Raw genomic sequence first — 14,599 nt, 5'->3', positions numbered from 1 at the left:
CTACACATGCGCCGCTGCTACACTGGCGCCGTTGTGGTGCGCTTGTAAGGGGCAGCAAAGCCTAAGCTAAATATCGCCCGCTTTGATCTTGTAGGGCATGAAAAAGCGTATTTCCAGTAATTCAGTTATTTTTACAGCTTCTGACGACTCTTAATATCTGCAAGCTGTATACCGCACAAGTTTGCAACGAACGAGAAGAGAGAGACCAACTTTCTTCAGAGCATCGGTCAGACAATCGTGCGTAACTCGTCTTTTCTAGCTTATTTGCGAGGTTCAGGGCTCAGAGCTCCTCGATAGGTTTGCAAAATGCGTAGGCTCCCCTAAAGTATTTTCGAGATGTTCTTATGAAGACTCAACAGTGTAATGCTATGCACCAAGCGGCGCGTCCATACATGCACATCGCAAAGCAGAAAAGAAAGCGGTTCCTTCTATTTCTTTCGTTGTTGTTGACTTGTATCAGATGAATGGTTTTTCTATGCCCAACGAATTAATTTTCCGGCACCGTCACACATATCTTATTAGGAGGTTTGTGGATGTTTGAGAGGCGCACATAGTTTGTGTGGATATTTTCTTCAGGCTGTAAGGCATACACTACCTTCTTCAGAAATTGGCTTTCGGTATGGCTGCGTACAACGTGCATATTCGCAGCGTGCGTTTATTCACATGCAAATGCAATGAGAAGGTTTGTGCTACGTCACCGCGAAACGGTGCAGACGACGTTGTCCAGAGTACTCGAAGGCGACTTTTCCGCCCTGAATTTCTATCGTAACCAATGAACTGAATCTCAACTCGAACAGTTATGACACGATTACAGCGTTGAATGCTTGATATACTCTCTAAGAAACGCAAGAAATAGTGTACGTGCCGGTTTTCAGTATTATGAAGAATCATAACCGATGAATATCTCCAAGCAGCTATTTATTGTTTTCCAACCCCTTCAGGCGTAAAGAATAAATCCTGGCCTACTTGGAATGATGTTCCATGAACTGAAGAAAATTGCTCTTACTCTCTGTCCTGGACTGAGGATCCCGCCCACTAACCAGCTCGATTTTACTGCAAAGTTTTCTCCTCTTACTCCTCCTCCTCGTACTCTTGAGTGCAGTGTTACTATAATCAGAGTCCTTCAATGCTTTTCTGGTCACGAAACTCCGGCCGAAGTTTCATTCAGGGACAAAAGCTGCCGCTAGGATCGCCCCTGTTAACGTGAAGGCTTCGCCGGCGGTCGACGACGCTTCCTGGCCGGCTGTTTCTCCGCCGGCACGCGCCTACTTTCATCTGCTCTTCATTTCCACCAGTAAAAATGCGAGCGAAGTTTTTTAATTAGCTTTTGAGTCAGTCAGTTGTTGTTTTTTAGTCAGTCAGTTGTTGTTTTTTAGTCATTTGTTGTCCCGTAGCTCAGCTGTGAAACTGAGGCAAGACCCCGGGTGTTACTGAGGCGCATATGTTGCAGTGTTCGTTCATTCCGGCAAGCACCGCTACATTCTCGCTTCGAAAAGGCGGTCATCTGGCGTTTTCAATTTTTGACTAGCCTTTGCAGCCGCCTGTATGATTTGAGTGAACTAGCGTCAGAATTAAATCTGTATTCAGCCCTGGGCGCGACATGCTGCGCTGAGCAAATAGGTGTGCAAACGTACAGCACGTTGGGTTAGCGCTGTGTTTGCGCTATTTTATAGCGCACTAATAATGTAAAACTATAATCGAGATTCGGAAAGTTAGCGTGGACAGCAGGGAAAAAAAACGCTCACGAAATGGAAGCAGAATAATAGGCGCGGGGAGGGGCCAGGGTAGGAGTAAATGCTACAGTTTTGAGCTACTTTCTCGGCTGTTCTCATAGGCATAGGGTGTCAACAGATAAAAATTCGCCCGCTCAGTGCCTGTCACACCCCTCCCACCCAAACGGCAAGTTAAAAAACATTGATTGATTTATTATGATGTTTAACGTGCCGACGCTACACAGACAATGGGGCGCGCGCCGTAGTGTAGCGCTCCGGATTAATTTTAACCACTCAGGTATCTTTAACTTGCGCCGAAATCTCGAACACACAAGCGTTTTCTCTTTTCGCCTCCATCAGAAAAGCGGCTGGGAACCCGCGTCCTTGGACTTATCAGCACAACGCCTTAGCCCCTGGGCAAGCGCGGCAGGCAAGTAAAAAAAAAATATATGCAGGCAAAGATAGCCATGCTCCGCTTTCCAAATTCAAAATATCTGGTTGGATAACCAAAATAACAGTAGCTGCAGTCCGATCTTTGTGCGGCGACGAAACGCGGCAACGTTTAGCAGCTGGATTTTCTCATTGTGAGCGCGATCGTGGCTTGGGCTTCGTAAGATACGCCGGCAGGTTTTCAAATATCAGGGGCAACGCGGAGCTTGAGCTTCTCGCTGCAGAAGCACAGGTTGTCCACTTATTTTGAACTCATCGGCTCGAATAATGTCCGTGGGGTCGAAATATTTCCCGAACAGACGAACGGCCTTCCACTCGAAGCTGAAAGCGTCCGTCTCCTGTCGTGGAATGGCTCGCTTCCACCTGTCGCGTTGTTCGCGGTCGCTTGGGAGGCAGAACAACGAAGCCTTTTCCGTTGTATTCCGATAGCCAGAGCGGCAACCAGGTACACAGCACGTCAGAGGCATGGTAGTTCACATAGTTTGCCCATCGTGATGAGTTTAGAAAGCTATATCACACAACAAACACCAGCAAGCTCGCGCTCCAACGCACGGCAAATACGGCCGCCGCCGTCCAAGCCGCCTTCACCAGACTCGTAGCGCCACCGCGCGGGAGCGTTGGTCCCCATATGAAGCTCTCCCATAGCGTTACGGAGAAGTTTCGTGACCAGAAAAGCATTGAAGGACTCTGCTATAATGCATATCTGAATATTGGGAAGGCATGGCTATCGAAAATATGTACCGAAATGTCCGTCAAGGTCTGAAGAAACATATTGTTGCTGTATTTTTACCGTAATTGTTACCCGTTCTGATAAAAAAGCACCCATACTGGTTAAAAGCCTGCACCAGCACGCACCTATACACACCGTAGGTTATTTCGAACTCAACCTACATTTTTGCGCCCCATGGTACATTGTCGGCACACTTTCATGCTATGACAACATAAAGTGATGTGATAAAATACTTTCGAGCGTTCAGCAAGGTTGCAAAAAACAGTTTTACCTTACATACGATCGATTACCAGGAATCGTAGTGCCTTCTGCCAAAGCCGAGAGCCCCGAAGGCCTGAAGTTTGTTTTGGTCTTGCATTTCGCTATTGTCGGTTTTTAGACTCTGGATGTTCCTTTTGTTCGAAAGATTTGTGAATACAGAAGCTGACGCCTATAGCTCCTATAATATAGCTGACGCCTACAAGACCGGCTTCGCAGGAATGTGGCCACGCTGCCAATGTTTCTTCTGAAGCCGTGCCGAAAACTACAGTTGAACCTCGATATAACGAACCTCGATTTAACGAAATTCGCGATATAACGAATTTTTTCAAGTTTTCTAACAAAATTTTGCTAAATGCATGTATTTTTGTCTCGATTTTACGAAGTAATTTTGTGCGGCGCTTTCGATTTAACGAAGTCACGGCAAGAAAGGAAGAACGAAATTCCGGTCGAGGCACGTTTTATTTTGCCTCTCAGGCCCTACATTGAAAAAATTCAGTGCTCAAATTGACTCTTGAAGGCTCAAATGAAAGAAAAGCGGTGAAATCTACGGTTAACAACAATTAAAAGCGAAGAACGAAGCTGCACAAACCGCTAGCGGTCATAGACGGTTTAATAGTGCGGCCACTATTTTGACGTCTCCATCGTTGCCTACGCCAGCGCCCTCTATGCTTAGGCTACCGAAGCCTATTTCAAGCTTTTTTTTTTCAACGCGTCATTGCTCACGGTGCTGCGGCTCTAGGTTGTGCTCGCTGATAACCAAATTAATATTTTGTTCGTGCATCGTTAGGTGAGTTTTGTAAGCAGCATGAGCACTCCAAGAGAAAGAAAAGTGTTCCGAACAAGAGCCTGAGGAAGTTCGGTGAAACTGACAGCCACCGAAGTGTGATGGATGCCATCGATGTTTTGCGGAGGCACGCAGGTGCTCACGAATGTTAAGACCTTGTTAGCGCTGTCAGCATACGACCGTCACGTAAAGCCCGCCCTGGTCAAGAAACGCCAAGCACTGCTTACGGACTTCTTCACTACGGCTTGAACATCGAGTGCTGGTGGCAATAAATTGCTCTCTTTGAACGTGGTCATCTTCGTTTCACCAGCGTTCATTAGACAGCTGCGGTGCGGAGAAATCAGTTTCGTAAGGGCTCAGTGGGCATAAAAGTAATTGCTTAATCGAATTTGGCCGGAAGAATTTTATTTAATGTAAGCTTTCCGCTTTCCGGAGCACGTAAGCGCTGCTCCACACAGTGAAGCGGTCCGCGTGTACTCCGCTGAACTCGCAATCATGGCTTTATCTCGAGTGTTGTGGTTGCATCACGCGCCTATACTGCAGAGCCTTTGTACATGAAAAAAGTCTTTCGAAAGTTTCATAGCAGCCTTCCGCTGTTGGCCCGCCGCGCCTAGGCCCCTAAGCCTACCACTGAATAGACGAAAAGAGGCGTAACTTCGAACGAGCACCTCGGCGGGGTGAAGTTCACGGGACATGGACGCGGGCGCGGGTTCAATTGACTATAACAGCGGCATTTAGTAGTGACCGAAATGAAAAAACAAAAAGTGGAAACCTAGTCTGCTATCATATTTAATGAGGCGTTGCGGAAAAAGCACCGGTTTTACGATGACACATGAACTACCGTCGGCTATCCGAATTCCATTGCCCAAGTGTTGAAACTCTTAATTCACACAATTTTCGCGGCCAGTTTTAGTACAAATTTCGCTTTAATTGGAGAGGTAACTACATAGCAGTTGTTGCCTGGCGAGGGCCAAAGTGTTAAAACCCCAATAACTGGTTAAATGAACTGTAAAATCGAAACCTCGATTTTACGAAATTCTCGATTTAACGAAATTTGCGGCCCCAAGTACGACTTCGTTATATCGAGGTTTAACTGTATACTGTAAATCACGCCTTGAGCTAGTGTATGCGATTGTAAGTCTTTTATTGTAATAAAAAGTTGCGCATACGAAAAATCTGGTGCAGACAAACATCAAAAGTCGACCGAGCGCAAAGAAACAGCAGGTAGAGCGAGCCCGAGTGAAGCAGACGACAAATGCTGACGTCACGAAGACGCCCTTTGCAGCGCCGCCTGTGGTCGCGCTCACCGCCAATTGAGTTTGTCACTCCAACTCGGCGCGCGCTGAAACACAAGAGAATCTCCGAAACTGTTCATACAGGTTCAGGCATAAAAGAAGTTGGTGCACAGCGCCGATAATGGTGGATCATCACAGGAAATGCAAGAAATAAACTGTGAAGTTGACCAGCAACAGCCAGTAGGACAGCCACCGCCGTAATGACCTAATTACAGTTGTGCATAATTAGGGAAATTGAAGAAAGCGCAGTTGGTTTTTTCCTGTCTTGCACAGCAATTTGCAAGCTTACTGCTTCACACATACACGTGTAATATTTGGCTCAGGTACTCCTGGCGGTGTAATCTAAACACCGCGCATGTTTATTTGCACTGTTCAAAGCATGTTGTAGGGTCCCTTTCTTCAACGTGCATCAAAACCTCGACACTGGCATTTTCGTTTTTTGCCTCCATCAGATTAACGGCCATTCGGGTCAGGGTCAAACCTGCGCCTTTGTGCAAAGTGTTAACCAATTTCTTTCGCTTTGAACAAAAATCCTCAATGCCCTTGCGCCAAGCAAATATTTACCTCTGCTGGTAAGCGAAAACCATACAGTGGAATCTCAGCAACAACCATCACACCTGGCACCCATTTCGGCATGACACGAGTCAGGCAAATCCCCCAGCCACGGTGCATTTGCATGCACTGGGGCTAAGCTTCGCATGTTTTCAATGCGCCCGTGCACCCCAGTGGGCCACATGCATCGGCAAGTGCCCGCAATGTGCGCCGGCAATGGCCGACCCTGGCCCCACAAAGTAAGGGGGAAAAAAATGTCCAGCTTAGCACAAAGCGAACCCCTCCCCCTAAAAAGCCAACACAGCAGCGGAGAGAAGGCACACCCACTCTTATTGATCTTCTCGCAGAGAATCCAGACCTCGTCGCCACCCTGGCACGACCCGGACTTGCGGTTTGCTTTGGTTATCCTCAGCTTGCCAGCCTCTGAATTGTGGGAAGAGATCGGGAGGAGTGGGCACTGTCAGGTGAAGGCACTCACCACAGCTGTCTCGATATAGCACAGTGACACGGGAACCCAAAGCAAGCTGAAAGTTGAAAATGTGGTTAAGGGTGGCACCAGTAACAAAGAACCATTTCAGATGCTCCTTTCAAGCACCGAAGTTTAATGAGGTGTAAAATTAGTTCCAAGCGGTGCGTCAAAAAACCAATTCTCTAACTGCACTCACCAGGGTTCACAGGGTCGGAAAATGTAAAGATTACAGTTTCATGACCACCACTGTTCTGTCTGTTGTTCCTCGAAAAATGGTTAATTATCTCTAATTATCTTGGGAACTAATTGACTTGCTAAAAAAATAATGGCATATTTGAAACCAGTGGGAAAAAAGCAGCAAGACTGGCAAGTTTCACAGAGTTTACTTAACAATTAAAGAAAGCTGTCTTTTAAGAGCGGTGTCTCCCCTTAATGCCTGGTAGAAACAAAAAAACAAAACAAAACATAAATAGCCTTTTGCCCGAGCCTAATACAGTTGCACTGCTGCGATCATGAAGAGATTGATGTTGTCTAACTGCAAGCGTCACACGAGAGACAGTAAGAGTATGCTGGTGGGCGTGCATGTGTACATATAATTTTCAAACTAAGATTTGGCTTGAAACACAGCACCCTTTACTAAGGTAGAAGTTTAGGCGAATCGGCAATTCCTTTTGCATATAGCACAAAAAACAAGAGGGGAGAAAGTACGCGCAGTCCGAATTTTGTACTGATCTAATTTTTTCATTGCTCTAATGCACGCTTTGCATGTTCCACGATTGATCACATGTTCCTTATTTACCGGATTTGCACAATTCTAAAGCGCACCTTTATTTTTTTTGCTAAGAGTAACCTTAAAATTTTTGTGCACGTTACAATCGAGCTTAACGTTGAAATCAGCTTCAGCAGCATTTTCATGTACACGAACGCCTCCAAAAATAAAATAAAATCTAATCTAAACAATTTTTTTTTAAATTTGCTTGCAAGCAAACTTTCAGATATGCAGGGGTGAGACAGCTCAATCAGATTTGGGAGCAGTTTTTGGAGCAGCGAAATCTCGATTTTGGAGCAGAAGAACCTTTATTTGATGATGATGTTAGGTTTTCTTGGCGCAAGGGCATCAAGGCCAAAGAGCGCCAGTACTATGGTGAGGATTATTCAAGTGGGAATATAAAGTACAGAATATATAATAAAAGGTATCTCAAATTTCAGTTAAAAAAAGAATTGGTGTAGAGGGCCAAGTAAAAACAATTGTCACTATGTCAGGAATTTTCTACGTGCACCCCTTGCCACCGCCTTTGCGGTAGCAGTGAGAGGTCCTACCGGGTTCTAGCGTGCGATGGTGGCTCGGCTCACGGGTGATATGACACATACCTTAGAAAATCTATGTCTGAGAGGTACTTAAAAACACGGTTAACAGAGAAAAATGGCTCGTCTGATAAAAACAGCAATGGGTGTTGAGGGATCATGCGTGTGTACAATTCTGGAAAATGAAGCGTTCTTTGCGGTTGAAGTAGTTTGCATTCTACCAGTACGTGAATGACTGATAGCGACCCTCCCCACCTCAAGCAGCGTGGCTGCTCTGTCCCTTTCAATAGGTACGCATGTGTAGCATGGGTATGGCCTATGCGCAATCTACAGAGAGTAACCTCTGTGATCCTGTCTCATTTCTCACGGATCGATCTACCTAACTTGGGTTTTACCATGTGCAATTTGTTTGCTGTTTGCCCATTCCAATCTTCCTGCCATTGGTCGCGCAGCCTCTTACGTACGTACGCTTTAAGATCCTCGTACGGGACGCTTTGAATATCTAGGTCACTCCGAAGAGCTGCAGTTACAGCATTCCTGTCTGCTTGCTCATTTCGGGCTATGCCGCAGTGACCTGGGACCCAACAGACTGTGATTTCAAGTTTTTGTTTGTGGGCTGAGCACAGTAGTTTTAGCAATTGATTAAAGACTGGATTTTTTTGTAACTTTCCTGACGCTAAAGCCTGCACAGCACTTTGAGAATCAGTGAATATCACTGACTTTTGGACATTGTTCTCAATAATATATTCTACAGCCAATACAAGGCCGTGTGTTTCAGCAGTGAATATAGATGTGGCTTCAGGCATAGTCTTTGACGTGGAAAAGTTTGGACCATGTGCAGCACATGATACTGCACCAGCTGACTTGGCAGCATCTGTGTAGAACTCAGATGCTCTGTACTTGTTCTGCAAAAACAAAAAATGCTGCATAATTAATTCCTTTGGAGCGGTTCTTTTGTCAACCTTCATAAAAGAGAGATCATAACAGATAGGGCAGAGATCCCATGGAGGGACAAAGTCAGCAAAGCTGGTTTTCTGAGCGTCAGTGAAGGATATTCCCAGGCCTGTGGCCAGTGCCCTCACCGACAAAAGAAATGGCTCAGCCATGGCAGGTCGCTTTTCAAAAAGCTTGATTGCCTGGTTACCTAGAGTGCTGTATGGGTGTCCGGTCAAGGATGTCACTTTTAGAGCATAATTCAACCCAGTGTACTTCCGCTGTGCTTCAAGAGACCACTGATTGGCTTCCACATAGAGGTTTAAAACAGGGCTTGTTCGGAAAGTGCCTGTAGCCAGAAGAAGGCCAAGATGGTAGACAGGGTCTAACATCTTTAGTGCTGTTCTCACGGCAGATTGATAAACAAGACACCCGTAGTCGATGCGGGACCTCACAAGGGTATTGAATAAGGCCAATAGGCACTTTGTGTCAGTACCCCAAGACTGGTGTGAGAGGACTTTCAGGATCCTGACTGTATCCAAACATTTAACTTTAAGGCGTTTGAGGTGTGCAATGAATGAAAGTTTGTCATCAAGCACAACCCCAAGGAACTTGTGCTCCTTTTTTACTGCTATGGGTGTTTCATTGAGTTTAATAACAGGATCTGGGCGGATACCACGCTGCCTAGAGAAGACCACACACGTGCTTTTTTCTGGGTTAAAACAGAAGCCATTCTCATCTGCCCATTTTGTAAGTTTGTTTGCAGCTAGTTGGATTTGCCTCTCACAAATGGACATATTACATGATTTAAAGGCAATGTGCACATCATCAACATATAGCGAGTAGGATATGGAGCGAGGCAGTGCAGTTCCTAAGGAATTCATCTTAACAATAAAAAGGGTGCAGCTGAGCACACCACCCTGCGGCACTCCATTTTCTTGGACGAACATCTTCGAGAGGACATTTCCAACCCTAACCTGAAAGGTGCGCTCCGAAAGGTAATCTTTCAAACTGTTCAGCATGTTTCCACAAACTCCAAGGCAGCGCAGATCGCAAAGAATACCGTAACGCCAGGCTGTGTCGTAAGCTTTCTGGAGGCCAAAGAAAACTGATAAACAATGCTGCTTATGAACAAATGCATCTCTGATGTAGGATTCAATAGCCACTGGGTGGTCTGCTGTAGATCTACCAGAGCGAAAACCCGCCTGGCGATTGTCTATAATACCATAATACTCAAGAAAATAGATAAGGCGACGATTAATCATTTTTTCGAAGACCTTGCATAAGCAACTGGTTAAAGCGACCAGTCTGAAACTAGTTGCAAGTGATGGATCTTTCCCCTCCTTTAGAATCGGCACCACAATAGCTTCTTTCCACATTTTCGGAAATTGCCCTGCACGCCAGATTTTGTTAAACAACAGTAAGAGCGCTTCTGGCGCGTCGTCGTGCAGGTGCTTAATCATGGTGTATGTTATTCGGTCTCGACCTGGTGATGATTTACCACAAGTAGTGAGCGCAACTTTAAGTTCCTGCATAGTGAAGGGGCAATTATACCCTACCTCAGACTGCTGTTTGTCACGTACAATCTTCCGTTCCTCTGCATTCTTGTGTCTCAGGAAGTTATTTGAATAGTGAGCTGAGCTTGATACATACTCAAAATGCTTGCCTAGGGCATTCGCTTGGTCTTGTAAAGTGTCTCCACTTATGCTGACCAAAGGGTGCGTAAGAGTGTTATTTCCTCGGAGTGCTTTAATTCTCCTCCATACTTTCCGCGTGTCAGTATATGATGTGATTGATGACACAAAACGATTCCAGCTTTCTCTTTTCGCAATACGCCGTATCCGTCTGCCATTGGCCTTTGCCCGCTTGAAAAGTACCAAGTTTTCAGTTGTTGGGCACCTACGCAAGACACCCCATGCCTCATTCTGTTCCTTACGGGCCTGCCTGCAATCATCATTCCACCAAGGTTTTGGTTTAGCAACCCTACTAGAAGAAGTCTGAGGGATGGACTTCAGCGCAGCTTCAATTATATGGGCGGTCAGAGTCTCAGCAGCTTCATCAATACCAAAGTTGTCTATAAGTGTATAGTGACACTCGGAGAGCTCTTTGAATTTTTTCCAGTCTGCGGCCTCCTCCTTGAACTTTTGTGGGCATGGAGTGTTGTCTTGTTTATTGTCTCAAAGCTTGAGGTTTACTGGAAAGTGGTCACTTCCATACAGGTTATTAATGACCTTCCACTGGAGTGCTGGAAACAGAACTGGAGAGGCTATGGCGAGATCTATGCAGGAGTACGTGGCATGTGTTGTGTTATAATATGTTGGGTCTTTCTTGTTAAGTATGCACGCTCCAGATGATAGCAGAAACTTTTCAACGAGGCGTCCTCTAACATCCGTGCGTGCAGAACCCCAGAGTGGGTGGTGAGCATTACAATCCCCAACTAACAGATACGGCTCTGGCAGCTGATCAACTAATGTTTCAAACTCCATACTAGAGAGCCCGTGGTCTGGAGGTATGTACGGTGAGCATACTGTTACCAGTTTATTAAAGATAATGGCTCGTATGGCTACAGCCTCTAAACTGGTCTGTAGCGGTAAGAACTGGCATGATACTGGTTTTTGCACGATAATCGCAACTCCTCCAGAGGGGTGCATGCAGCCATCCCTGTCTTTCCTAAATACAGAGTAGTTCTTTAAGAAGTTTGTTTGGTTCGTCCTCAAGTGTGTCTCCTGGAGACACATAATACTTATTTGGTGTTGTGACAGCAATTCATAGATACCGTCCAAGTTTTTCAGGAGGCCTCTGCAGTTCCATTGGACTACATTATCAGCTACCATCAGCTTATGCTGAACAAGGATTAAGGAAGTACCATGCTGTCACCCTCCCAGGCTCAAGACACGTTCCCAGGAGCCGTGACCCTAGGTGGCTTTTGCTTTGAACGGTCGAGCGACGTGCCGCGCCCTATCGGCGTACCGCGCAACGGAGAGATTGGCGTTGTGTCCATGGCTTCTTGCAAAGCCTCGACAGCAGGGCTAGGCTGGCTGGTTGTGGCATCCTGCCTCTCAGCAGGGACCCGCACTGCAGTGCCAGCAAGGGGCCTAGCGTTGGCATCAAGGGGTGCTGGGGCAGCCCTTGACGCTTCTTTTGTGGCATGTGCAGTGGCCTTAGCCACCGGCACTGAGGGGGCTTGGGGTGTCCCTTGGGGCCTCGCTGGGAGGGTTCCAAAGGGGACTCGAACCGAGTGTAGCGCCGCCCCCCGTCGCGCTACATCGGCAAAGCTAGCGTGTGTCAGGAACAGTCTCTGCCGTGCTTCCCTAAAGGTAATGTTTTCCTTATACTTCAGAGCAATTATTTCTTTTTCTTTCTTCCATTGCGGGCACAAGCGCGAGTACGCGGCGTGCTCTCCCTTGCAGTTTACACAGTGGAGTGGAGCTTCACAGGTGTCAGACAAGTGGTCGGGGAGGCTACATTTTGGACATGCTGCCTTGCCTCGGCAGCTCAATGAACCATGGCCAAATCTTTGACATTTATAGTAGCGTCGGGGGTTTGGAATATACAAACGGACAGGGATTTTAACGTAGCCTGCCTCGACAGACTCGGGCAGTACACTGATCGAGAATGTGAGGATTACATGCTTGGTCGAAATTTCCTTCCCATCTCTATGTATTTTGATTCGTTGAACATTCACAACATTCTGGCCCTCGAACCCTTCCAGGAGTTCTTGCTCAGACAAGTTCAGAAAGTCTTCATTAGAGATAACACCTCTGGTAGTGTTCATGGATCGGTGGGGACTGATGCTCACAGGATTGTCACCAACAGTGGTTATTTTCGTCAACTTGGCACACTGAGCTGCGGCTTGCACTTCTAGAAGAAGGTCACCGCTTCCCAACTTGCTTACTTTATAGCTGCCGCCTAGCTCATTCGTTAGAACTTCGGCTACAAAGAATGGTGACAGACGTCTCATTGACATGCCTTCTTTTTCACAGTGCATGACGAGGAACTTTAGGAAATTTCTGACTTTTTAGGAGTGAAAAACTGCTGGATTTCTTCGTTGCGCCCCCGTTTTGGAGGACGATCATGGGATGCAGAAAATCTTGTTGCCATAACAAGTGAAATCAATTCAGCAGCTATGCTGGCCGCTCACCACCGAGCCCAACCTGGGAACACGCTAGATGCGCGCTAGCCATACATAGCTGCTATAACCCTGCTTAAGTCCTCAAGGTTGATTCCTTACCCAGGGTTAACCCTCGCCGCCTGGAAATGTGTGGAAATGAGGAAAAGAAGAGATGACAGGATAGGGGTAGCAAAGAAGACAGGAAGGTGAAAGAGCTGAGAGGAAGGCAGGAAAAGGCGACTGGCTGGTTCCCCCTGGGCGGGTCAGACCGGGGGCACCGTCTGCGGGAAGCGGGGGCCGAAGTGGCGTGTTGCCGCTGCTGGGGGGCCGTAAAGGTCCAAAACAACCCCGGCTTTGGCTCAGCCACGAGGATTCCCTTTTCCCCGGACCCGGCTCAGCCACGCACAGCCGGGGCGTGGGTGGGTCCAACCCACATGTGCTCGGGTCCGTGGTGTTGCAAGACACCAAGTGCCTACGGCAGTGGGCACCCCTGCGAAGCTCGGGACTGTGGTGGCGCTACTCACCAAAACACCTTGAGTACACAAGGTGCCCCCTCCGGGGAGAAGAACCTTGATTTGGAGCAGAAGAACGACATTTATTATCTCCCCTTAGGAGCCTAAAAAATCCCATTTTTTTAAACAACTCTGGGGGAAAAGTGCACTTTTTAATCGGTTTTGAACGTACATAACACCCAAACAGCCTTTCAATAAAGTTTCTCCTACCAGAGTATCACAACTTACGAACTGCACTACCTTTTTACACACCATTTTTAAATTATGAGGCTCTATGCAGAGATAGCGTGGACTACCACTGAAAATATCGAATTGAAAAACTAAGCAATCGAAAGGCATTTTTATTATCATGTGAATGCCGAAATTATTATTTTTGTAATTCCACAATCGGCTTTACACACAAGCATAGATCCACGGCAAAAGTTGCGCAAAGCAAGGTGACAGTCGTCGCACCCCAGCAGCCCTCCCATTTCAATCCCCAAGGTGCACGTTCACTACGATCGTAATTTGAGCAACGTTGGTATGTTTAGCCAGCTCCCTCTTGGCATTAAATTTCACTTCAGATAGATGAACCATTATTAATAGCATGCAATAATGGCGCCCATCCCGCTATCGGACATTGCTTGAACATTCTGCGGCGATATACGCCTCGAGCTTCGCGATCGCTGCGCCGCCTGCCGCCGCTTCTCCGCGGCGTTGACGGGATGTGCGCTGCGTGGCTGATAGGGGCTCGTGCAGCGTTTTGATTCTGTTTCGTTTCTTTTCGCCTTTCCGCGTCCTACAAAAACTTGTCATGGTGACTGTATAACCAAAGAGTACGTTTAGGTCACTTAAAAAGCAGCTGCGTCTTCGTACAGCACGCGATCGCCTGCAAGAGCTACCCAGGGACATGGTTCTGCGCGCATCGTCGCCGCTCTTCCGGGCGTCGGCGACGGGAGCAGATATCACCCCTGTCACCTCCAAATACGTCAAGCACAAATGTATTCTACTGCCGCCTCGTTTAGACCTAATACTGGCACAGTGAGAGGTTGGGTTCATTTTGCAGCGTGGACAACGAATGCGGCTTCGTTTCGAATATATACGTCACAGAAAAATATGTTTCGGGGATGTGATAAGCCAATCCCGGACAATAACTTAGGCATATTTTATAAGAATATAAGCCATGCGAAAATGTTAAGTATATTTCAAGCCTGTAGGTCTTAAATATGTGCCCACACACGCCTTATAGCAAGAACCAAGGCAATCTAATATGAAACCACAGAAAAATAAATGCTATGCAAGTGCGGAAGAAACATGATAGCTCTAACGGAAATGAAAAAAAAAATACAGTGCAGCTTCTGACATGCTCAAGACGTTCGTCGAAACTTAAGCCAGGTAGGGCTCACCTGACCAACTATACGCGAAATGCACTGCTATTTCGCGAGACATCGGGGGGGGAGGGGGGGGGGGAGGGGAGGGGGACGCTGTATACAAACAACGCGGAGC

At 46.8% G+C, this 14,599-nt stretch overlaps 1 protein-coding gene across 2 annotated transcripts in view; it reads right to left on the bottom strand.

Moving 5' to 3' along the window:
• Positions 1–14,599, bottom strand: part of LOC144177635 (nuclear factor NF-kappa-B p100 subunit-like) — a 184,530-nt gene that overhangs the window by 92,392 nt on the left and 77,539 nt on the right. For both annotated transcript variants that reach the window (XM_077705272.1, XM_077705273.1), the window contains exon 7: positions 6,112–6,207. In XM_077705272.1, coding sequence (XP_077561398.1) covers positions 6,112–6,207 — 96 coding nt within the window. The remainder of the gene's footprint in view (positions 1–6,111; positions 6,208–14,599) is intronic.

Source organism: Haemaphysalis longicornis, unplaced genomic scaffold (assembly GCF_048455015.1).
Source record: "Haemaphysalis longicornis isolate Haplotype H1 unplaced genomic scaffold, Haemaphysalis longicornis Haplotype H1 scaffold_1, whole genome shotgun sequence".
In the NCBI taxonomy this organism is placed as follows: Eukaryota; Metazoa; Arthropoda; class Arachnida; order Ixodida; family Ixodidae; genus Haemaphysalis; species Haemaphysalis longicornis.
The sequence above is the reverse complement of the archived record's forward strand: the minus strand, read 5'-3'. Positions and strand labels throughout refer to the sequence as shown.